Source organism: Leptopilina heterotoma, unplaced genomic scaffold (genome assembly GCF_015476425.1).
Source record: "Leptopilina heterotoma isolate Lh14 unplaced genomic scaffold, ASM1547642v1 Lhet_108, whole genome shotgun sequence".
Taxonomy (NCBI): domain Eukaryota; kingdom Metazoa; phylum Arthropoda; class Insecta; order Hymenoptera; family Figitidae; genus Leptopilina; species Leptopilina heterotoma.
In genome coordinates, this window is record NW_025110825.1 from 556,051 (window position 1) to 582,227 (window position 26,177).

The 26,177-nt window shown below is 21.2% G+C and overlaps 2 protein-coding genes across 3 annotated transcripts in view; both read right to left on the reverse strand.

Moving 5' to 3' along the window:
- Positions 1-26,177, reverse strand: part of LOC122502820 (TOX high mobility group box family member 3-like) — a 476,754-nt gene that overhangs the window by 439,315 nt on the left and 11,262 nt on the right. The window lies entirely within an intron of this gene.
- Positions 551-2,541, reverse strand: LOC122502855. The gene is made up of 3 exons (XM_043613159.1): positions 2,328-2,541; positions 1,667-1,875; positions 551-935 (listed from the first exon to the last, which is right to left on the reverse strand). The coding sequence occupies exons 1-3, from the start codon at positions 2,383-2,385 to the stop codon at positions 711-713; spliced, it is 492 nt and encodes a 163-aa protein (XP_043469094.1). The 5' UTR covers positions 2,386-2,541; the 3' UTR covers positions 551-710.

The following is a 26,177-nucleotide window of genomic DNA, read 5'->3' on the forward strand; positions in this document are numbered from 1 at the left end:
CAGATAATTTTAAATTCACTTAGAAAATAAAATATTAATTCGTTTGTAATATTATTTTATATTTCACAATGATTAATAATTATTAATAAAATTGATAAAATTATATATAGAAAAATGAATGAAGAAAATTATAAAATATAAATAAAAAATTATATAAATTATAAAAAAATAATAAATTATTAACTATAAAATATTAATTCGTTCGTAATATGACTTCATACTTTTTAATGAATAATTACTTTTTAATAATATATAAAATAAAAAGTAGAAAAATAAATAAAGGAAATTTTTATTTATTTATTTTACTAAAGGTGTAAATAAATAATTTATTGACACCTTAGTAAAAAATTCCTAGAATTTCTTTGGCTGGAAAGTATTTTAATGTCAGTTTATTTTAGTAAGTGTATAAAATAATAAATTAATTTCTGTGACAAATGTATTTAATTTAAACGTTTTTTAAATTTTTATTTGTTACATTAAAATGTTTACAGAATATTTAGAACAGATTTAAAATAGAGAGTAATTTTATTAATTTTTATTAGAATATAATCTTTTTAATGAATAATTTATTTTGTAGTTTTTTTTCCATGGCAGATTGAAAATATTTTATTGAATTCTTTTAATTGACGAAAATATTAAATGTTAATTAATATTAATAAAAATTTATATTTCGATCAGTGAAATATTTGTTTTGGCACAAAATTAGTATTTTAGGCAATACTAATAGATGAACCTCCATTACTAATTACATTCATTGAACCACCATTTTTTTGGATAGTTTTTGTTCCATTGGCATCCCATGAAAATGTGTTTATCGATGGTTGTTTCTTTTGTCCATCTTCGTAAATAGTTTTCACAGCGTGAATAGCGCCCTCATCACTGTTTCCCGTTGAAAACATTGTCATACTAACTGTCACTTGCTTACCCCTGACGGTCTAAAATTTTTATTATATTAAAACAATTATTATCATTTAATTAGTAATTGTTAATTGTATATTGTATTTTACATAATAAGTTGAATTTTAATTTAATTTTTTATTATTAATTAAATTACAAATTGAATTAATTATTATTAATTGAATTATTAATTATTAATTGAATTATTAATTATTAATTTAATTATTAATTATTAATTGATTTAATAATCATTAATTGTATTATTTATTATTAATTGAACAGAATTCAATTTCAAATTACAATTTACTGCATTTATTATTTATTATTTCATTATTATTGTAATACTTTATTTTACATAGTTCAATAAAAAAATAAGTTAACAAAAATATAGTAGAAAAACATAGTTCTTTTCTTTAGTAAAAAAAAAAAATATAATTATTTTCTATATAGTATAAAGGATAAAAATTTTAGAGAAATCGAAAACATAATTTAAAAAAACCTAATTAGTAATTAAGAATATTTTTTTTAATTTTTATGATTGTAATTTTTTAATAAAAAAAAAGATTTTATATTAATTTCTCTTGGTATAATAAAAATTTGAATTTTGTAATTAAAAAAAACATTTTCAAAAAATGTATTCTCATTGGAAAAAATGTTATTTCAGTTAAAAAAAATAATTTAATTGGAAAAAATATTTTTCATTAAAAAAAAATTTCCATCAGAAAAAATAGTTTCCATTCGAAATAGAGACATTTTTTTAACACATTACCGTTGTAAGAGAAGTTGATTTTGATTGAACATTATCTGGTGGATTTCCATTTTCTATTAATGCAGCTGTTCGTAAAATATTATTTTCATCGAAATTAAGTTTATTATTGTTGATTCTAATATGCACACCCCTTGCAATCGATTTTGCCTCCTCTTCTGCATGTTTTTTTCCCATATTTTCGAACTTTTTATCAAAATCCGACCAAAAATCTGTATTAAACATAATGATAAAGTTTTATTAAATATTAATTTATTCATTTACTTACGAGCATTGATTTTAAAAAAAGTAAAATTTTTCCCATTTATTGATTTTTTCATTTATTAATATTTCGAAATATAAAAAAATGAAAAGAAATAAGAAAAATAAGAAAAAGTCTAGGAAATAAGTAAATTTTCTCTCATTTATTAATATTTCAAATTATAAAAAATAAAAAGTAAAAAAAAAAAAAATAAGGAAAAGTTTTAGGAAATAAGTAAAATTTTCTCTCATTTATTAATTTTTTTTTTCATTTATTAGCATTTCAAAGTATAAAAAAATGAAAAGAAAGAATAAAAAAAAGAAAAAGTCTAGGACAATTTTCATAAAAATGTTAAATTTTTCAAATAATTTTTAAACTACTTTTTTTAAAATAAAAAGAAAAATGATAAAATATTTATTTTACCTGCATTCACGGTAGCACAGAATAGGATAGAAATTAAAAAGATTCTCAAATTCTTCATGATGAATATTTTGTTTTTTTTTTTGAATACCAAAAAAATTATTTTATTGCAAAATACAAAAAGGAACCTTTTTCTGGCACTTTTTATTCTAAAATGAATTGTTCACAAGTGTTGGTACTTGGTAGTCAATTTATAGTAGAGTTTATGCGCAAGATCCAATTTAAATACTGGCCTTCAACCGCTCTCTTGTTTGCTATTACTCACTAACGATACTTAAATACTTCTACGTAATTTCCGTGATTTTATTATTAAATTTAGATTTGTATAATTCAGTGGAAATTTAGTCTAAATGTTATCTTTTTCCAGTCGATGACGATTTTCTTTTATTCTTAAATTAATTTCTGAGTCACCAAAATGTAAAATTTAGGTCATAATTAATTAGACAAAAGAAAACAAAACACTACGATCAGAATTTAGGACCAAATTGTAAATGCGCAACAAAACGTTTATTTAAAGATAAATTACAATATAGTAAATATTTTTTATTGTAATTTAAATTTACAATTTTATTGTAACTGACTTGGAAATTTTAGGTCTAAACCGTAACAAGGGAAGCAAACGTTACTTTAAAAATAGTATAAATAAAATAGTACTAAAAATAGTATAAAAAATAGTGTAAATAAATAAAATAAATAAATAATAAATAAGTAATAATGAACAATTTAATATATACATAATAATAAGTAAAAAAAAACTTATCAAGCGCCGGGATTCGAACGTACGACGTTATAATGTCACGGTCCGATGACTTAGCCAAGTAACCACGACACACGCAATTTTTAGTAAATAAATGTGTTTCTACAATACTGGATTGTATTTAAATATATCCCGAAGCTAATTGAAAAATAACGAAGTAAAAATGGTCCTTCTACGATAGTAAAATAGAACAACAATTCCATTGCATTTTTAAATGACAAAAAAAAATTTTTTTAAAGAAAATATTTTTTATCTTTAAAAACTTTTGAGAAAAATTTCTATATCTAAGAAAAAGAGAAAATGGATTAAAAAGCTTATCCAATAATAACAGAAAGGAAAATATTTTGTCCTTTGATTCCTCTTTCTTCTTTTCTAGTTTTCTCTTTGAAAATTAAGAATTTCTTTGCATAAAAATTTTTTGCAATTTAAATATATATATACAATATATGATTCGGTGTAATGCGACGATGCTTGTTGCATGGTATGCGGCCAGAGGTTATTCTAGGTTCAAGGCTATACAGCAGAGTACAAACTCGTAGATGTATATATAAGTACCTATAATTTTACGTATGAGAATTGCAATTTACGAATAGCTCACATGGAATGAAGATTCATTTTGTGCGCGAGCTTAAGTTTCATTGACTACCTACTTTATGACTATTTATTTTCACATATATATATTCGTGCCATAAGAAAATAACTTTGAATTAATAAAAACGCCTATATAATACTTGGGAAAGCAATGCACATTATGTATAATTAACTCGAGAAATGTCGAAAAACTGCATTTCTTGTCATCTTATAATAAAAAACAAAAAAACAAAAAAAGAAAAGAAAAGGAAAGAAGAAAAAGTCAACGAATAAATTATAATCATTACTCGTTTCCCTCTTTTCTATCGTTTCTTATACTCATGTCAGAAAAACGAATAAATTTCAGTGTACCTCATAAATCATGAACAAAAAAATAGTAAATAAATAAAAAAAATAATAAAAAAAAAATCCAGGAAAATAAAAAAGAAATACGAAAAATTGTTACAAAAAAAAAAATATTTTTTTGTTTATACTCTTTATTTTTATTATCATCCTGATGTTTTTTCTGTAGAAAAATAAAAATAAACAAGCAAATTCAATTATTTCCAAAGATTAAAAAAAATTCTTATCAAAATTTCAATTATCTTTAAAAATAATAAAATTCTTCTCTGAAATTCAATTATTTTCAAAAATTGAAAAAATTTCTCATCAAAATTTCAATTATCTTTAAAAATAATAAAATTCTTTTCTAAAATTCAATTATTTTTAAAAATTTGCCTCTATTCAATGATTTTTAATATCTACTATTTTAATAAAAATTTACGAAAGAATTCAATTATTTAAAAAAAAAATTTTAATTAAATTCTACGCAAACATTTAATTATTTTATTATTTTTTGCAGGAATTCAATTATTTACAGATTAGTAACAAAATTTCTTTGCAAAAATTCCATTATTTTTATAAATAATAAATTTGTTTACAGAGGTTCAATTATTTTTATAAATAATAAAATTCGTATTAGGAATTCAATTATTATCAAAACTTCAAAAGTAATAAAACTCTTCGCTGAAATTCAATTGTGTTAAAAAATTTTAAAAAGTTATCGTCAAACTTTCAATTATTGTTATAAATAGTAAAATTCTTCTCACAAATTCAATTATTTTTGAAAATTTTAATAAAATTTTTGGCAATTTTTTCAATTATTTTTGAAAATTTGCCTCAACCCAATGATTTTCAATATTTACTATTTTAATAAAAATTTACAAAAGAATTCAATTATTTAACAAAAATTTTAATAAAATTCTATGAAAACATTAAGTTATTTTCATAAATAGTAAAAATTTCACAAGAATTCAATTATTTACAAATTTGTTACAAAATTTCTTCGCAATAATTCCACTATTTTCGTAAATAATAAATTTGAGTACAGAGATTTAATTATTGTTATAAATAATAAAATTCATTTTAGGAATTCAATTATTTTCAAATGTAGTAAAATTCTTCGTAAAAATTCAATTTTGTTTCAAAATTTTTTTAAATTCTCGTAAAAATTGCAATTATCTTTCCAATAAATATTAAAAATTTTTCTCTGAAATTCAATTATTTTTAAAAATAATAAAATTCTTCTCTGAAATTAAATTATTTTCAAAAATTTGCCTCTATTCAATAATTTTTAATATCTACTATTTTAATAAAAATGTACAAAAGAATTCAATTATTTACAAATTTGTTAAAAAATTTCTTCGCAATAATTCCATTATTTTTATAAATAATTAAATTTGTTTACAGAGATTCAATTATTTTTATAAATGATTAAATTCTTATTAGAAATTCAATTATTTTCAAATGTAGTAAAATTTCTCGTAAAAATTCAATTAGGTTCCATAATTTTTAAAAATTCTCGTAAAAATTTCAATTATCTTTACAATTATTAATAAACTTCTTCTCCAAAATTCAATTATTTTTGAAAATTTTAATAAAATTCTTGACAAAATTTCAATTATTTTCAAAAATTTTCCTGAATTCAATGATTTTTAATATTTACAATTTTAATAAAAAATTTTCAAGAGAATTCAATTATTATTTACAAATTTTTTATTTTATTTTCAATAATTCAATTATTTTCATAAATAATAACATTCTTTCTAAGAAATTCAATTATTTTCGAAAATAATAAAACTCATCGCAGAATTTCAATTATTTTTAATACAATTTTAATCAAATTCCTCGAAAAATTGAATAATTCATAAAAATTTTATTAAAATTCGTCGAAAGAATTCAGTTATTTTAAAATTTGTTGTTAAAATTCAAACAAATTGTTGAATATAAATATTCAATTATTCAATAAATTATTTATTTTTGTATTTAAATAATTGAATTCTCGTAAAATGTTCTAATAAGAATTGATTTAAAAATTAATTTCAATTTAAATTTTAAATAATAATTGAATATTAAAAGTATTATAGCGTGAATTTTCAGAAATAATTGAATTTTGAAAAGGTTTCAAATTAAAATCTTTGAAAATCTAAATTTTTCATACTTTTAAATAACAATTCTGTAGAATTACTTGTTTTTATAAAGTTTATTTGAATTTTTTAAAAAATTATTTGGATAATTTTACATTTAAAGAAATTCGTAAATTAATATATCAGAACATTTTTTTTAATATCTAATAATTTTTAGAGTAAATCAGAATATTTTTTATACTTTTTAGCGTAAGGAAAAAAGTCAAAATTTTCTCAAAAAAAAAACAGGGAAAAACAAATTTAAATTTTTTGGCAACCTCAATATTCTTTATAGATGAATATTTTTGCATTAAAATTTTTTAATTCACAAAAAATTTTTTTTTCCTCTTTCGAATAATAAACAATATCAGGATTTTGTTAATAATAAGAATAAAACGTGGAAAATAATAAATGATTTTGTTAAGTTGTATTCAACCAAAAGTTGGTAGATAAATTCAGTTTAACTTTAGAATGAGCCAATCAGCTGCTCGGGATGTTGAGTTAAACTCTCTTTAACTTTCAACTTTAATTGAATCGAAAGCTTTTTGTTTGGAGAAGGGAAATGCTTGAAATTGAATTTCTCGAAGCGAATATAAGCAGAATTTGAATTTCTAAATCTCGTTTCACATTTTTCCAGACAACTAATAAAAGTGAATTTTCTTTCTGTTTGAATTTTCAATATACATTGAAAATTTGCCTCTGGGTCACTCGCAAGAAAAAACATTGATTTTTGTCTTCATGACTTTGAATAAAAATAAAAAAATAAAAATAAAAACATTGTAAATTCTGATGATGAAAAAGTGTGAAAGAAAATATTTTTATGAAAAAAAATATAAAGATAGGAAAGTTAAGAAATAAAAGTTAAGAAAGTAAAAAGAAAGAAATAAAAATAAAGGAAATGAAAATAATTAAAAATTAAGAAATAAAAATAAGCAAATAAAAATAAATAAATAATTCAAGAAATAAAAATAAGCAAATAAAAATAAATAAATAATTAAAGAAATAAAAATAAATAAATAATTAAAGAAATAAAAATAAGCAAATAAAAATAAATAAATAAAAAAGCAAACAAAATTACAAAAAGGCCTTTAAATATTAACAGCATTTAAATTTAATTTTTAATAAAAATATTTTTCTAAAAACGAAAAAATACAGCCGCCCATTTATCATAAGTTGCTCAAGTAGAACACGATCTAATTAATTTCCGAACGATTATAAATAAAAGGGGGAAAAGGGGAAAAAGGAATAAATTGAAAATTGCCTATAATAATTTTGTCAAGGAGGCAAGATAACCTTTTCATTATCAATTGAAAAAGTTAGATTGCAAACAATGTTTGTGGCTTATCGATCGTTCAGCATGTTGAATGGTGTAACAAACATGGATTAATTTACATGTGGAAATGCGAATGAAAGTGGAATTCACTTAGGCCTTATCGACAGTGTAATTTGTAATGCGATAGACAGATAGATGCACCTACTACAAGCGGGGCACGTCACTTTATATCTCCAGTTTCTCAAATTATACTCGTTTCCCTAAGGCCTTTATTTATATCGAGCTTGCTATATATTTATCGATTCACTTTAAATAATATTTATCTCCTCAACGACCGATCAATAAATTAAAGCCAATCCCTATTCATTATCTACTAATCAATTCCTTGTTATTCATTGGAAAATAATTTTAATCTTCGATTCGGAAAAAAGAAAACGTTGTACATACTATTTTTACGTGCACCAATTAAATTACTCTAACTAAAAGTAGAATAACATATCAGACTTCACACTCGATAATTAATTTTAAAAAAATGGCAAAAAGTAGCTTTCAAACTAAAAAAAAATATAGTTAAAAAGTTGCTATAGAAAAATTAAACTTGACGACAAAAATAAACTCGTTTTAGACACTTTACAAAACTGAAAAAAATTCCATTCCATATTTTTTATTTTCCTGACTTTTTCCTAATTTTCATCAAAAATATTTACTTCTTTTTCTTATCCTACTGCTAATAAATTGAATTCGTCCAACGAATTTTATTATTCGTGAAAAAATTTAAATATTTATAAAAATAATTTAATTCCTGCAACGAAATTTATTATTCGTGAAAGAATTTAAATATTTATAAAAATAATTTAATTCCTGCGAAGAATTTTATAAAAATTATTAAATAATTGATTTCTTTCGACTAATTTTATGCAAATTCTAATTTAAATAATTGAATTCCTGAGAAATTTTAATTATTCATGAAAAGAATTGAATTCTTACGAAGATTTTTACAAAAATTTTTGTAAATAATCGAATTCTGTTTAGAAATTTTATAAAAATAGAAAATATTGAAAATCATTGAATTGGGAAAAGTTTTTAAAAATAATTAAATTTTACAAAGAATTTCATTAAAATATTTGACAATAAAATTGAATGCCTGTGTGGTAGGTTATTAAATTTTTTTGAAAATAATTGAATTGTTTCGAAGAATTTAATTAAAATTACTAAAAATAATTCAATTATTGCAAAGAATTTTAATATTTTTGAAAATAAATTGAATTATTTTGAAGAATTTTATTACTATTTTTGTAAAAAAATTGAAGAATTTAATTGAAATTTAAAAAAAAAAAATTGGATTTATGCTAAGAATTTGATTAGTTTTGAAAATAATTTAATTTCTGCAAATAATTTTATTATTTAAAAAATAATTGAATTCTTGCAAAGAATGTTATTAGAATTTTTGCAAATAATTGAATTTCCAAGAAGAAATGTATTACTTTTAAAAATAATTGAATTTCTATGATGAATATTGTTATTTATGAAAATAATTGAATTTTGCGAAGAATTTTATTAAAACGCCTCAAAACAAATGAATTCTTGAGAAATTTTAATTATTCATGAAAAGAATTGAATTCTTACGAAAATTTTTACAAAATTTTTTTTTAAATAATTGAATTTTGTTGGGAAATTTTATGAAAACTGTAGATATTGAAAATCATTGATTTGCAAAAAGTATTTAAAAATAATTAAATTTTACAAAGAATTCTTATAAAATTTTTGAGAATAATTGAATGTCTGTGTGGCATTTTATTTAATTTTTTTTGGAAAATAATTTAATTCCTAAAAAGCATTTTATTATTTATGAAAATAATTAAATTCTTGCGAACGATTTTATTAGAATTTTTAAAAATAATTGAATTTCGAAGAAGAAATTTATTACTTTTAAAAATAATTAAATTCTTGTGATAAATATTATTAATTATGAAAATAATTGAATTTTGACGAGAATTTTATTAAACTGCCTCAAAATAATTCAATTTTCTGAAATAATTTTGTTATTTATCGACATAATTAAATTCTTTTGAAGAATTATTTATGTAAATAATTGAATTTTTGGGAAGAATTTTATTAAAATAGTAAATATTAAGAATCATTGAATTTAGGAAAATTTTTGAAAATAATTGAAATTTTGACAAGAATTTTATTAAAATTTTCAAAAATAATTTAATTTTGAAGAAAAATTTTATTATTTATTGTAAAGATAATTCAAATTTTTACGAGAATTTTTAAAAAATTTTGAAACATAATTGAATTTTTACGAAGAATTTTACGACATTTGAAAATAATTGAATTCCTATAATGAATTTTATTATTTATGAAAATAATGAAATTATGGCGAAGAAATTTTGTAACAAATTTGAAAATAATTGAATCCCTGTGAAATTTTTACTGTTTATAAAAAGAATTAAATGTTTGCGTAGAATTGAATTAAATTTGTTTTTAAATAATTGAATTCTTTAGTAAATTTCTATTAAAATAGTAGATATTTCAAAATCATTGAATTGAGGCAAATTTTTGAAATTAATTGAAATTTTGCAAGAATTTTATTAAAATTTTTGAAAATAATTGAATTGCTGTGAAAAATTCTAATAGTTTTGTGAATAATTGAATTCTTCCAAAGAATTTAAAAAAAACATTTGTTTAAATCATTGATTTTTTCGAGGAATTGAAATTAAATTTTTGAGAATCATTACATTTTTTGAGCAATTCCTGTAAAATTGTATTTAAAATAATTAAAATCCTGCAATGAATTTTATTATAATTCTCAAAAATAATTGAATTTCAGAGAAGAATTTTATTATTTATGAAAATAATTGAATTATTGCGAAAAATTTTATTAAAATGTTTCAAAAGAATTGAATTTCTGTGAAAAATTTTGTTATTTTTGAAAATAATTGAATTCTTCATAAGAATTTTATAAACATTGTTTTAAATAATGAGTTTTTTCGAAATATAATAAATATTTTGGAAATTTTATTTTAAATAATTGAATTCTTGTGGAAAAATTAATTTGTGAAAATAATTGAATTTTTCGATTAATTAATTTAAAATAGTATTAAATATAATTGAAATTCTTCGATGAGTTTTATTATTTATGAAAATAATTGAATTCTTGCTTAGAATTTTGTCAACAATTTTTTTTTAAAAATTGAATTTCGATTATTTTTTGAAAATAATTGAATTATTTTAAAAAATTTAATTATAATTTTTAAAAATAGTTTGTTGATTTCTAGTCTTAGCGAATTTAAAGTAGTGGAAATTTTTTTGGTTGGCTACTTATTTTTGAATTCAAATAATTTGTTCTAAAACTTCAATAATAGATTAAATTTCCAGAAGTAGAATATAATTTAAACAAGTGTCAAACATATTTTTGATGCAACTTTTAACAAAAATACTTATTTTTTTGGTGATATTTCATATTTTCATCAATTTTGAAAGGAAAAAAAAATTTTTTTGTAATTCTTTTTTTTATTGTAATTTTCTTAAATGGAAAATTTTTTAAATTTATTAAAAAGTGAAAGTTGTATTTAATATATGTAAGTTGCCATTTTTTTTCCAAAACCGTCATAATAATTAATTGAATCGTTCCACTTTCTAACTTCTACTATATAACAAGTAAAGAACACATAAAGTTACAAAATATCGCCGAATAATTAATTAATAATTAAAATGTCTAAGTACATGTCCTAATGATAAGGAATGTTTAGTTTCTTTAATTAAAATAGTTATCCAAGTGGTAATTAAAACTTTTGATAAATTTATGTTTAAAAAAATAAGAAATAATAATTTAATTATTATTATTAAATATTATTTTTAAAAATGATAATTATTTAATAATAATAATTTTATTATTATTATTAAATATTATTGTTAAGAATAATATAATTATTTAATTATTATTATTTACTAAATATTATTATTTATTATTACCCATTGTTTAACAATTTACCGAAATAAAGCAAATACAGAGTTAATACAATTTCGTAACTATTTTCAATCTATTTTATATCGCAGAAAAAAAATTTCATTCATTATGAGAATGAAAAGTTTTCCTCGCTCTATAGAAACTTAATAAAGTTCAATTAACTTGGAAAAATAAGGGCGAAACTGAAATTATCTTTTAATAATTTTTTTTTTTTCAAAGAAAAAAGAAAAAAAAAATTGTGATTTATCGCGAGACTTTTATTGCAAGTTTGAAATTGTAGTTTTATGTCTTGATATAAAAATAAAAAATTGTCAATTTTTTTTTTCCTTTGAATAGTCGTTCGAGTAAAATAACGAGAGTATATATATATGTATAATATACATATATATAAATATATATACATATATATATATATATATAAAATGTGTAACCTAGATTAGTGAGAATTCACAAAGTCAGCGCGAGAGGAGCAAACTGTTTAACAAGAAACTCCAATTAGTTTCTGCATTCCCGTTATTTATGGGAGCATCCGTCAATGTTACTGCCGGATGAGAAATTCCGTTGGAAGCTGAGGCTGGATTTCCTCTTTTGCACCGGGCTCTCATAACGAAATTAGAATGATCGAGTTCCTTTCCGAAAAGATTAGATCCGTTTTCGCCAAAATCAAATTTTACCTGCATTTATTTATACAACTATTAAAAATATTTTTCTTTATTTATTTTTCATTTTAATTTTAATTAATTTAAAATAATTTAATTTTAATAATATAATTTTAATAGTTTAATTTTAATTCTTTTTTAAAATATTTTTTTCTTTATTTTTGGAAAAATAACTATTAATTAACCGACAGATAATAAAAATAGTAAAAAATATTCAAAATTGTAGAGAATTGTCAAGTTTCTTTTTGTAAATAAATAAATAAATAAATAAATTAATAAATTAATAAATAAATTAATAAATAAATAAATTAATATTAAAATCTAAATGTGATAATAATAAAAATAATAAACATAAAAAATGACAATAGTAAAAATAATAGGATGTCCGTTTATTTTAATTGTTTTTCTAAATAAATTGTAATAAAATAATATTAAAAAATAATTAAAATTGTAGTAATAATAATAATAAAAAGAAATAATAACAAGAAGAAGAAAAAGGAAAAGAAAAATTAAAAGAAATAATGATAAACTAGTAATAAATAATACTAATAAAAAAAAATTATAAAAAAAATTAATAAAAATATTGAAAATAATAAAAATTGAAAAGAACAATAACAATAAATAATGTTAATCAGTAATTTGTAGTCAGTGAATAAGTGACATGAATTTTTTCATAAAAGAAAACGAGGTCGATAAAAGAGAAACGGTATTAAATTGTCGGGGAATTTTTGCAAACGACTCAAATCTATATAAAATAAAAAAAAGGATAGTTATAAGTTTCCGAATACATGATTTAGTCTGCCATAAATATTATTAACGTAATAATACCCTTTCACTTACGGTGTTAATCATTGATTTCAACGCCGTAAGCAAAGCCTTTCTCAAAAGGCGTCAAGTGGAAAGAAGAGATAAATATTGCACATTTTGCGATTATGAGAAGTGATTTGTAAAAGTAATTGGATAGATTTATATTTAAGATTTTAATTACAATTGAAGTTGATAGCAATCGTATTTATTTCGCAACACGTATATTATTCATTCTTTTTTTTCAACTTTCTTTATATATTGTTATTAATATTATTGTTATTATTAATAATAAATTGTATTCAGGAGGTGAAAAATAATTTTTTCTTAGCCGTACATTGTCTGTAAAATTTTATTACAATTTATAATGAATAATATTTATGAATATTATTTATATAGTATAACAAATATTATTAACCTAACAAATGTGATTTTCAATTTATTATTATTATGCAAATTACAAAATTTTTAAAAATTGTAAAAAGAAGTTTACTAATTATTAGTAAAAAATTAATTTTATAAATTATAAATAAAACAAAATTTTCAAATATAAATTTTTGAATAATTTCATAATCAACAATTTTAAAAAATCACTTATTAAGTGCGCAATTACTTATTATTGTTTATATTTTCTAAAATTTTAATATAATTCTTCGCAAAAATTCATTAATTTTTATAAATAATAACATTCTTCGGAAGAATTCAATTATTTTTATAAATAGTCATTTTTTACAAAAATTCAATTATTTTCAACAAAATTTTGAAAAAAATTTCACGAAAGAATTCAATTATTTTCTAAAATTTTAATAAATCCTTCGAAACAATTCAATTATTTTCAATAAAATTTTACGAAAGAATTCAATTTTTTTTCATTTTTCTTGATAAATAATAACATTCATCGGAAGAATTCAATTATTTTTATAAATAGTAAATTTTTTTTACAGAATTTCAATTATTTTCAACAAAATTTTGATAAAATTTCACGAAAGAATTCAATTATTTTCTAAAATTTTAATAAATCCTTCAAAACAGTTCAATTATTTTTAAAGAAAATTTTGATAAAATTTCACGAAAAAATTAAATTATTTTCTAAAATTTTATTAAATCCTTTGAAACAATTCAATTATTTTCAATAAAATTTTACGAAAAAATTCAATTTTTTGAATAAAACTTTTCAGAAGAATTTAATTATTTTCTAAATATTAATAATATAATTAATATCTAATTCCTTCAAAAAAATTCAATTATTTTTAAAGAAAATTTTGATAAAATTTCACGAAAAAATTAAATTATTTTCTAAAATTTTATTAAATCCTTTGAAACAATTCAATTATTTTCAATAAAATTTTTAAAAAAAATTCAATTTTTTGAATAAAACTTTTAAGAAGAATTTAATTATTTTCTAAATATTAATAATATAATTAATATCTAATTCCTTCGAAAAAATTCAATTATTTTTAAAGAAAATTTTGATAAAATTTCACGAAAAAATTAAATTATTTTCTAAAATTTTATTAAATCCTTTGAAACAATTCAATTATTTTCAATAAAATTTTTAAAAAAAATTCAATTTTTTGAATAAAACTTTTAAGAAGAATTTAATTATTTTCTAAATATTAATAATATAATTAATATCTAATTCCTTCGAAAAAATTCAATTATTTTCAATAAAATTTCACGAGTGAATAAAATTCCTTGATTGAATTAAATTATTTTTGGAAATTGTAATAAAATTCTAGGAAGAAATTAATTATTTTCTTAAAACTTTAATAAAATCTTAATCTAGTAATAAAATAATTAATTAAATTCAGTAATTTCAATTATTATGAAACACAATTATTTTAAAATTTTAAGAGAAATTGTTTATAAAATTCAATTACTTTCAAAATTTTCAATTAAAATTATTAAAGAAACTCCATTATTTAAAAAAAAATCAAAAAAAGAATTTAAAATATAAGGGAGCGTTCACAAATTATGTCACGCAATTTTTTGATATTTTCAACCCCCCCCCCCCCTCCCTCCTGTCACGAAATTTTTGCAATTTCACATGAGAAAAATACATTGTTAAAGGGTTACGCACTTCAAAGTTAGATTTTATTTTTTGGACTAATAAAATCTAACTTTAAAGTGCTCCTATTAACGTAAAAAAAAATTTTTTTTCAAAAAAACTACGTCACTCAAAAATTTAAAAATTTACTATTATTTAATTTATTATTTATTATTCAAAATTTATCACCTTTAAGAAAAAATGTTTGTTTACTTGTTTCAGATCAAAATTGGAATGCCAATCATTCCCATCATCGAGGTATGTATTACTGCACTAGAATGCGCCATTTTTAACTTTTTAAAAACTATTTCGTATTTTCATATGTATTAAAAAACAATAAAAATAAAAATGTCTTATCTTAAATATTTTCGTAAAAAAAAGTCTTAAAAAACCGTCCAATTTACATGCGTTCAAATAAAAAATTGAGACAAATTTTTATTATTAATTAGGTCTAATTTTATATAAAGATACTTTTAAGGGGATTTGAACCTTGATGACGTCACAGTTTGTGCAAAGCATTAGTTTTAAATCTGTGACGTCATCATGGTTCAAATGCCCTTAAGAAAACTTATTATTAATTTTTATTTTTATTATTTTTATTACTATTTTCATTTTTATTATTATTTTAATTAGTTTTATCATCATTATTATTAATAATAATGATTGAAAATAATAATAATTATTTTTTTTATTATTCTCTTTATTATTCTTTTTATTATTTTTTTATTCGTTTTTTTATTTTTTTTTCAATTATTATTATTATCGTCATTATTAATATTACGTACATGCGTCGTTTATGTGAATGACTTTCAATTGAAATCACGCATGATTTCCCTTGTGAAATATATTGTCTCAATTTAATTTAATAATTACATTTTCGAAAGTTATTTTGATATTAATTATTATTGAAGACAGACAGGTTCCATTATGTGACTTCGTATATATATACATAAAGTTGCGATCAATTAAAAAAGAAAAAGAAACTATTTGATTAAAATCAGAGGAAATTTATTATAAAGTAAAACTTTTATACGATTTTAAATGAAATACAAACATTCGATTTTTAATTAATTACAATTTATTAAATTTATTTAGGTATTATTTATTTTTATTAAATTGAAATTAATCCCAACTGAATTTTTAAAAGAACAATTTTTTCCCCTGGTAAATATTGATTGAATAGTTTACAAAAATTTTATATCCTATCTTGAAAGTAATTTAAATTTCGAAGCGAAATTTATTTATTTATTTATTTATTTAAGTATCAACGGGCTTAATAAAAATTTAATTAACAAATATTGTTTATTTTTTAGGAAAAGTATAAAAATTTTTTTAAAAGAATTAGAATTAGGAAATTTAAAGAATGCAAAAAATTAAAAGGAAGAAACTAAAATTCTGGATTGAGTGAAAAATGGGAAAAATAAAAATTAAATTAACAAATATATTGTTTAATTTTTTAGGAAAAATATAAAATTTTTTTTAAAAAATTAGAATTAGTAAATTTAAAGAATGCAAAAAATTAAAAGGAAGAAACTAAAATTCTGGATTGAGTGAAAATAGGGAAAAATAAAAATTCTTTTAATTATTATTTTTACGATATCAGATTAACGAAAAAATAAAATTCCTTGGCATTTTTATTTCGAATAAAAAAAAACTTTTTTCCCTTATATTTTTTCTTTAATTTTATTTCAAGTGGAAATCGTAATTCGATCTTTGTTACACAATAAGTCAGGATGAGTTCGTTGCGATAGCTATCAGTAAAATAAATCGATCGTCTGGGAGACTTAAGAGTTTAGAGCAAACTGATCCCAAAGCATCTGTTGTACAAATATATATATATATATATATATATATATATAATGCGTGACGGTCGCGAAGAAAGAATAGTGGAATTTATTACCCGGTTCGTTGTCTTTATCCGTCGGTACTGATTTATGTGATACGTTTGTGACGATCGAGAAAACGACAAGCGATGGAGAGAGAAATCGAAGGCTATAAAAAAATGTCGAGGACCAGCGAAAATTGTCATTCTTTCCTTTATTATTATATATTTTTTGCTCTATCCCTAAGAAAAAAATTATTTATTGTAATTTTAATTATTTGTTTAAATCAATCATTTTATTAAGAGAAAAAATTGTAAATAAAAAATTGTAAATAAAAAACTGTAAATAAAAGTTTTAAATAAAAACTTAAATTAAATAAAAATAAAAAGAAAAAGATTCTTGATTAATTAAAAATTACATTTTTGTTTCACTATTCGATGTCAAAATCATTTTATATTTAATTTTATTTTTCCATTTTTGGAAGATGATTTGACTATTAATGGATAGTTGACTATATATTCAAAGGTTCAGTTAAATTGCCCATTAGTTGTGTTAAATTATTTAGTATACACTGAAAAAAAATAGAAAGCGTTAAAAAAGTGGGGCATTGATTCTTTTTTTTTTGAAATTCCGTGAGACATTCGCTAATTAAAAATTAAAGCATGGTATTTGTTATGGTCACAAAACTTTTTAATTAAAATTCTAATTTCTACAAAAGCCAACCTAGTATAAAGAATAAAGAATATAAAGAGCCTTGTTATTAAAAGATTTTATCCTGTACTAGATGAAAAAACTTTTTTGCTTTGAAGTATAAATTCACGTTACTTATTTTAATAACTTTCACATGAAATATCAGAAAAGAATTTTTATAGAAAAGAAAATGAAATAAAAAATTTTTTTAATTACCATACCGCGATAAAAGTTTTTCTTATTATATCTATATTATAAAATAACACGTGTAATATTGATAAACTCTTTTATAATTATTTACATTTTTTCTTTTTTAATTTTTTTTAAAAAATGTTTTTTTTTAATTTTTTCTTTTATTATTTTTACCAAAAGTAATTTTTTTTATTGTTTTCTTTTATTTAAAATGCTTGCTAATTTTTACTTTCCCATTAATAATAAATATTTTTCACATTAATTATAATATTGTTAATTATTACTTTAAACAAACAATTAAATTAACAATAATTAATAATTTTAATGACAATAAATTAATAATCATTTTTTTAATAGTTGTTTTTTTAATATCTAGTGATTATTTTCATCAAATGTTGTTTTCTATTTTATGGAAAAATTTTTTTCAGTCTTTTAATTTTATTCAAAATTTTTAATTTCGCAACATTTCGCAACATTTTTAATTCATTTTTTGTCTCAATTTGACATCCTTGAAAAAACTGTGAAAAGTAGTTTTTACTTTTTTCTATTTTTTTAATTTCTTATTTACAATTTTTATTTACAATTTTTACTGCAAATAAATTTGTTTCCCTTTAATTACAATTTTTTAATTGTTAATATTTTTTTCAACAAACAATTCAAATATTAATAAATAGTTATACCTAATAACAATAAGTTAATTCGTCATTTTATTAATTTATTAATTTCATCAAAAGGTGTTTTACATTTTTTGAAATTTTCTTGATTTTTGTTTACAATTTTTTATTTACAATTTCTACTCTTAATATGATAATTGTTTTAAACTGACAATTAAATTAACAATAAATAATTGTAATGAGCGTTATTTAATTTGTTATTCGATTATTTTCAACAAAAATTGTTTTCTAAATTTTTTTTTTACTTTTTGATTAGAATGACTAACAATTTTATCTTCCAACATATTTATTTTCTTTTAATTATAATTTATTTATTGAATTTTTATTATTTTTATATTTATTATGATTTTAATTGTTTTATTCACCACCTTTATACTTCTAATATTTGTATTTATTTCATTTATTATCTTTATAGTAATCTATGATTATTTTCAACAATAAATAAAATTATTTGAAAAGATTTTTAGTATTTCTACAAACTTTAAAACAATTTTTTCTACTTGTGTAATAAATAAAAGATAATTGAATAGAAAAATAGAGATAATTAAATAATAATACAAGACAATAAAATAATAATAAAGAATAGTAAAATAATGGTTGAGAATAGTAAACTAATAATTAAGGATAGTAAAATAATAACAGCAACAAAAAAAAAAATAAAATACGCTGAGAAGAAAATTTATGCAATTCAAATAAACAATTACTTTTCAATTATCAAATAAATATTTACTTGTAATATAAATAAATTTTATTTGAGTCAATTTAAATTGATTTAAATAGAGATGGAAATAAAATTTATTCGATTCAAGTAAATATTTGCTTAAGTCATTAAAATTGATTTAAAATTTATTTGATTCAAGTACCTATAAATATTTTTTTTAAGTTAATTAAACTTAATTTAAATAGAGACGAAAATAAAATTTATTTGATACAACTAAACATTTATTTTAAAGTAAGTAATCGTTTATTATTTGAATGAAATTTTTTCTAATAACAAAATTTATTAATTTGAACTGATTTAAATAAAATGCAAACAAATAAATTATAAAAGATAAAAGAAAATTAATACCGAAAAGCAACTTTATCTTCAATATACCATTCTGTCAACACTTTTTTTTCCATCTTTATTCACCATCAGACAATTTTAATAAACATACAAAAAATAAAATGCTTTGAAAAATAAAAATTTGCCGACAAAATAACAAATGAACTCAATTGTCAACTGTATTAATGAGTCTCTTTGATAACCTCGCAATATGATTGAATTGCAAAAAAAAAAAGGAAAATAATTTTTTTCTATCACAATTATTTTCACATTGAACAACACACACACACACATATATATACATACACATTTTCCATCTATACTTCGCGAGAAGATTCGAGCAGATGGCAAAGTTAAAAAAAAAAAAAAAAAGGAGGAGAAGAAGAAGAGAAAAAAAAAGTGGAAAGTAGGAGAAAATATACTTTTGAAAGCACTTAAAATGGCCTTTGAGAAAATAGAATTTGTTCCTAGGTAATACTAGCGGCTAGGAGTGACGCTTGGCAAAAGGGGGAGAGAGAGAAGGGGGGTGTCTCGATAGGATGGGGTTGGTACAACCTAATGCATTTCTACCTGTTTTTTTTTTTTTTATTTTTTATATTCTTTTTTGCCTCTCCCCCTCATCCCAGGAACTTTGTTCCATCCAACCCCCCCCCGCAACGTGTAGCAAGTACTCTTCCCTCTCATCCTATTTACCACCCTCGACTCTTCGCCCTCCCCCTTTTTCAGCCCCCCTTGAATCCCCTCTACCCACTCACACCCCCTTTCCAAAGCTCTTTTTCCTCACTAACCCATCCCTATGTCTCATAACCCCTTTCCTCCCCCTCTCTCTCTCTCTTCGTTTATTTCTACTTTTTTCCAGTTCGTACTTTTTATTCGGTCTCCCGTTGAAACAAAATGAAAGGCGAGCTCGGTAGGTACCCATAAAAGGATGAATAAACGTAGATTGAAAGGGCATAAAAAATATATTGAAGCGAAGAAATTAAAGCTAGTCTTCAGATGAAAATAAATTCGCAACCGATGTATATATATATATATAGAGAGAGAAAGAGTGGGGGGAAAAGTGCGCACGCGCTGTAAAGTCGGTAATACTCTAAGTTTGCAAAATGTGCAGGTCACGTAGACTTTTCTTCTGTGTTTATACAGTGCAAGTTACTTCTTGAAAGTACATTTACTTTCGTGGGTCGTGAACCCTCGACCTCTCTATTCCCCCCCCCCCTCTCACTTCTCCTCTCCATCTACGCTCGCTAATTTCATTGTTGATCGTTTAGGAATGGGAAAATCTTGTTTATTTCTATATTTCTCTTCTTTTTCTTACCCCCTAGGGAAAAAATAACTGAATTTTTTTTTTTGGGGGGGGTTTAAGTTCTCTACAATAATGGGTGCGTGGTAATTTGCATGCTCTACGAATTTGAGAGTTCGAGTTCGATTCCCCATAGGCGTGAAAAAAATAATTTTTCGTTATTTTTTTGTCCCGGACCCAAAAATACTTTCGTAGTTGTAACAAACAATAAATACAATAAGATAATAATAAATAATAAAAATAATATATATTCTTTTATATAAAAGAAAAAAATAATTTTTCGTTATTTTTTTGTCCCGGACCCAAGAATAGTTTCGTAGTTGTAACAAACAATAAATAAAATACAATAATAGTAAATATAATAGTAAATAATAATAGTAAATAATAACAGTAAATAATATAATAGTAATATTATAATAATAATATCATAATGTAATATAATATAATAGTAAATAACATAATAAATAATAAAAATAATACCGAAATATTCTTTTATTATTTACACTAATTTTAATTTTTTTGCTTTTTGATTTTATTCTACCTACGCAGATTATTATTATTTGTCGTGTCAGTAGATAAAACCATGTACAGTCAGACAATGTGTACGTCATAATAATTATTATACGTATCGACTATTCAATGCATTATAATAAAATTTACCATTATTTTATTTTGTCTTTTTTGTTCGACAAAATGATGTATCATGTATTTTTTCCCCCTCCTTTATATTAACGTCGGAAACACGAAAATTAATTAAAATGAAATCTATTATATAGAAAAAAAAAATCTCTCTGATGAATATACAAAATTGTTTTTGCAACATTTTCGTAATTAAAATTCCTTTCAAAGAGAAAATCTATTTAAAAAAAGAAATTTTTTTTTTCATATTATTTATAAATGTATACGAAAAGAGTTTTAATTAAATTTTATAGACAATACATATTTATTCAGAATTTTATTTCAATAATATATTTTTTTTAATAAAAAAATTATTTTTCTTCATTAAACGGATTATTTCTCTTCATTAAAAATATTATTTTCCTTTTGTAATTACTTTATTTGAATGATTTTGCATTTTAGTATTATTTTATTTAAATATTTTTTGTATGGCGGCTTTACACCACTCTCTCCTATATAAAATAATAATTTTAGTATTATTATTATTATTATTATTATTATTATTATTATTATTGTTATTATTGTTATTATTATTAATTAATAATAGGAGAGTTGCACCAAATATAACTTAGTGGTACCAAAAAGTATTTGTTTCATAACTTAGTGGTACCATAAAATATTAGTGTCACCATTTAGTAGTGCAATGAAATATTAGAATTTTAATTTAGTAGTACCTAAGAGTATTAGTATCATAAGTTAGTGGAACCAAAAAGTAGCATAACTTAGTAGTACCAAAAAGTATTGGTAGCATAACTTAGTGGTACCAAAAGTATTAGTAGCATAACTTAATGGTATTATAATTTAGTAGTACCAAAAAGTATTGGTAGTATAACTTAGTGGTACCAAAAGTATTAGTAGCATAACTTAATGGTATTATAATTTAGTAGTACTAAAAAGTATTGGTAACATAACTTAGTGGTGCCGAAAGTATTTGTAGCATAACATAACGGTATCATAATTTAGTAGTACCATAAAATATTAGTGTTACCATTTAGTAGTACTACAACATGTTAGTATTACAATTCAGTGGTACCAAAAAGTACTAGTAGCATAACTTAATGGTACCACCATTAATTGCTGGAACCATCAATAATTAATACTATTTATTTTTGGTACAATCAATAATTAGAACTATTTATTTATAGTATCATCGATAATTAGAACTATTTATTAATGGTACCATCGATAATTAATACTGCTTATTGATGGTACTATCGATAATTAGTACTATTTATTAATGGTAACATCGATTATTTAGCACTGTTAAAAAATGGTACCATTAAAATTTCAGTCGGTATCATGAATTTAAAATTTATTTTTACGATGAATACTTAATATAATCTATTCATGGTTCCAATAAAATTTGGTATTATCAAGAGCGGGTGGTATTATGTATTGGTTTTATCAAGTGTAGATTTAATAATTTTTTTGGTATCATTAATAATAATAATTAGTATCATTTATTGTCGCTATCAATAATAAGTATTGTCAAATTCTAAAAACATTATTAATAGTGTCATTAATTGCTGGTATCATTAATAATTAGTACCATTGTTTACTGGTTCGATTAATAATTAGTACCATTTATTGCTGTCAAAATTGGTACCATTAAAATGAAGAACAATTAAGGAATGAAGTACTAATAAATGGTGACACTAAATCTTTGTGGTACCACTAAGTTATGCTACGAATACAGTTTGGTACCCTAAATTACAAAACTAATATTTTATGATATCATTAAGTTATGCAGCTAATACTTTTTGGTACCATTAAATTATGATACCATTAAGTTATGCTACTAATAGTTTTGGTACCATTAAGTTATGCTACTAATACTTTTGGGACCATTAAGTTATGCTACTAACACTTTTGGTACCACTTAGTTATGCTACTAATACTTTTGGTACCACCAAGTTATGCTACCAATACATTTTGGTACCACTAAATTGTAATACTAATATTTATGGTACCACTAAATTATGATACTATTATTTTATGTTACCATCAGACTAAAGAACAATTAAGGAAAGCTTCTATTATTTTTTGGTACCAGAAAATATTAGTATCATAATTTAGTGGTATTAAAAATGAGCATAACTTAATGGTACCAAAAGGTGTTAGTAGCCCAACTTGATGGTACCAAAAAGTGTTAGTAGTCTAACTTGATGGTACCAAAAAGTGATAGTAGCACAACTTGGTGGTACCAAAAATTATCAGTCGCATAACTTAATGGTGTCATAAAATATTAATATCATAAATTACTGGTACCAAAATGTATTAGTAGCATAACTTAGTGGTACCATAAAGTATTAGTATCATAAGTTAGTGGAACCTGAAAATATCGCTAGCATAATTTAGCGGAACCATAATGTATGGTACCACGTACATCAATGACAAATATTCAGTGGCACCAATCAGAATACCAATCAAAATTCCAACAAATTTTTATACATAAAATATAGTGGTTTAATCACTGTTATCTTTACATTAATTACCAATATGTTAATTAACTTCTTTAGTTATTTTCCAATTAACTTTAATTGAATTTGATAAATTTGATAAAAATAATAAAAGTTCATAAATTTTTAAGTACTTTAATTAATTTTTAATTAATTTTATAATAATCGTGTCAATGATAATGTTATAATTATTATTCATATACGGGATGTTGTATTAAATTCTTGCTCTTCTGTATTTTTTTTAAAAGAGATGAACTGAAGCTTAGATGATGTGACTATTGATTGAGTTCAACGGCACTGTCGATCATATAAGTAGAAATAATAACGGTTTTTCTGCACCGACACACCATTTCTCGGTGATGATGATGTGCAATAAAACAATTCGTCCCGTTGAGAGAGTGATAAACGAGCACAAGTGCAATACTACATACGTTTACGCGTTTTACGCGCGACGTCGACCACTAAAGCGGTCGTTTTACCATTAGCAAAGTAGAAACAAGCCGCAGCAACAGACAAATATATATGTTTGTATATATGTAGCTTTCAGTGGGTTTATCGTTCATCGCTAATCACAAGTGGGATCGTCAAACTGATTCTCTTCTACCACTGACAGTTTCTCTCTCTTTCTCTCTCCCACTGCCTCTCTTTCTATATATGTATAAATATATTGACAATTTTCAACTCAAGTTTGCTTTTGTTAAATCGTTAAATGTATCATACCATTGTCACATTGAATTAACATTCCGCTATCATCATACAATATCATTCTTCAAATGATGATAATAATTAATATCACGGCAATAATCAATAAACAATGTATTTTCAACTATTGTACAACGAAATTTTCTTTTCATATTATATCCCATTTGAATTTTCAATTTATATATCATGTATAGAAATAACAAATTTGTTTTTGTTTTCAATCAACAATATGAAAGTGAAATGGATTTTAATTAATAAAACAAGTTCAAGTAATTGTTTATTTAAAATGATGAATATATTATTATGAAACGAAAATGAGGAAAGGAGATTTTATAATATATATTTAAAAGACAGGAAATAATTGATTGGAACTCTGATTTGTTGACTTGTTTAAATTCATCATTGTTTTCAATTATCATAATTAAATCTAGAACTCTGTATTATTAAAATTCTTCGTGATTGAAAAAAAAGACTTTTCAATACGAAATTATTTCAGTATTTTATTTCAGAATATTTCTGTATTAATTGAAAAATTGAGTTAATGAAGGGTTTTTACTTTTAATTAATTTAATAAATTGTTTATTGCTACGATCTTTTTTATTATTTACACAAAAAAAGATTTTACTTGGGACAGTTAAAAATTTCACTATATTATCAAACTTTTTGGTTATTTCAATTAATACTTTCGCTATTTCAGAGAAACTTATCGCTGTTCCAGGTAAAACGTTTTTTCCACGTACTATTATTATTAATATTATTATTATTATTATTATTATTTATTAATATTATTATTTTTATTACTATTACTAAGTTATTATAATTTATTTAATCTATTTTGTAAATAAAATCAAAATTGAAAGAAATAAAAAAACTATTTGGTCGTTCACTTTAACAATAGAGAATTAATTTTTTTATTTTTCTTAAGTTAATGAAGATGTTTAATTTAAATTTTTTTATTTATTCAAAATTATGAATTTGTATTGCTCCATGTAATTTGAATTTTCGAGTCATAATTACCTAATTATTCCCATCGATTAATTACACGAAATTTAATTTAATTACAAATTCAGTTCATTCAGTTTATTATGCGCTTCATTAATTATAATTTATACGCTTTAAATACAATATAATATTGACATAAATTTCGAAGATTGTTTAGTCTGCGTATCATATTTGACGTGAATATCCTTCCTTAATATCACGTCCCAGGTGAATTAAAATTTCCAAAACAATATTTTGTTTGCATTATTTTTTAAATTTAATTCAATAGTTTATGTAGTCTATTTTGTGAAAATTTTACGAAAATAATAGTTTATTATATATTTTATTAAATTTTATTAAGAAAAATTAATTTTAGGTCAATAATAGTAAATGTGGGTGTTTGTAAATTATTTACAAGAAAAAAAATATAAGTCGAAGATAATAGAAGAGTTTTTTATTCACTTTACTAAACTGAAATAAATTTATTTATATTTTTTGAAAATATTATCAATATAATGTATATTACATTTTATGAATAAAAAAATAATTAATATAAAAAAGATGGAAATTATTAACAAACTAATAAATAAAATAAATAAATTCTACTAATTGATATTTCAGTATACAGAAATTTTTTTTTCAATAAATTTTGTTTACTAAAATATTGTTATATTTGCGTGTTTTCAAAATGGCGCGCAACTTTATTATTATAGATTAAAAAATAATAATCTGTCATCACCAACGTTTCACATAAATCATTA

Bases quoted from the DNA above. Each gene is read 5' to 3' on its own strand.
- LOC122502855 (XM_043613159.1), bottom strand. From the start codon at position 2,385: ATGAAGAATTTGAGAATCTTTTTAATTTCTATCCTATTCTGTGCTACC. The intron at 1,876-2,327 runs GTAAAATAAATA...TGTTTAATACAG, and splicing joins CTGTGCTACCGTGAATGCAG to ATTTTTGGTCGGATTTTGAT. The intron at 936-1,666 runs GTAATGTGTTAA...TAAAAATTTTAG, and splicing joins AATCAACTTCTCTTACAACG to ACCGTCAGGGGTAAGCAAGT.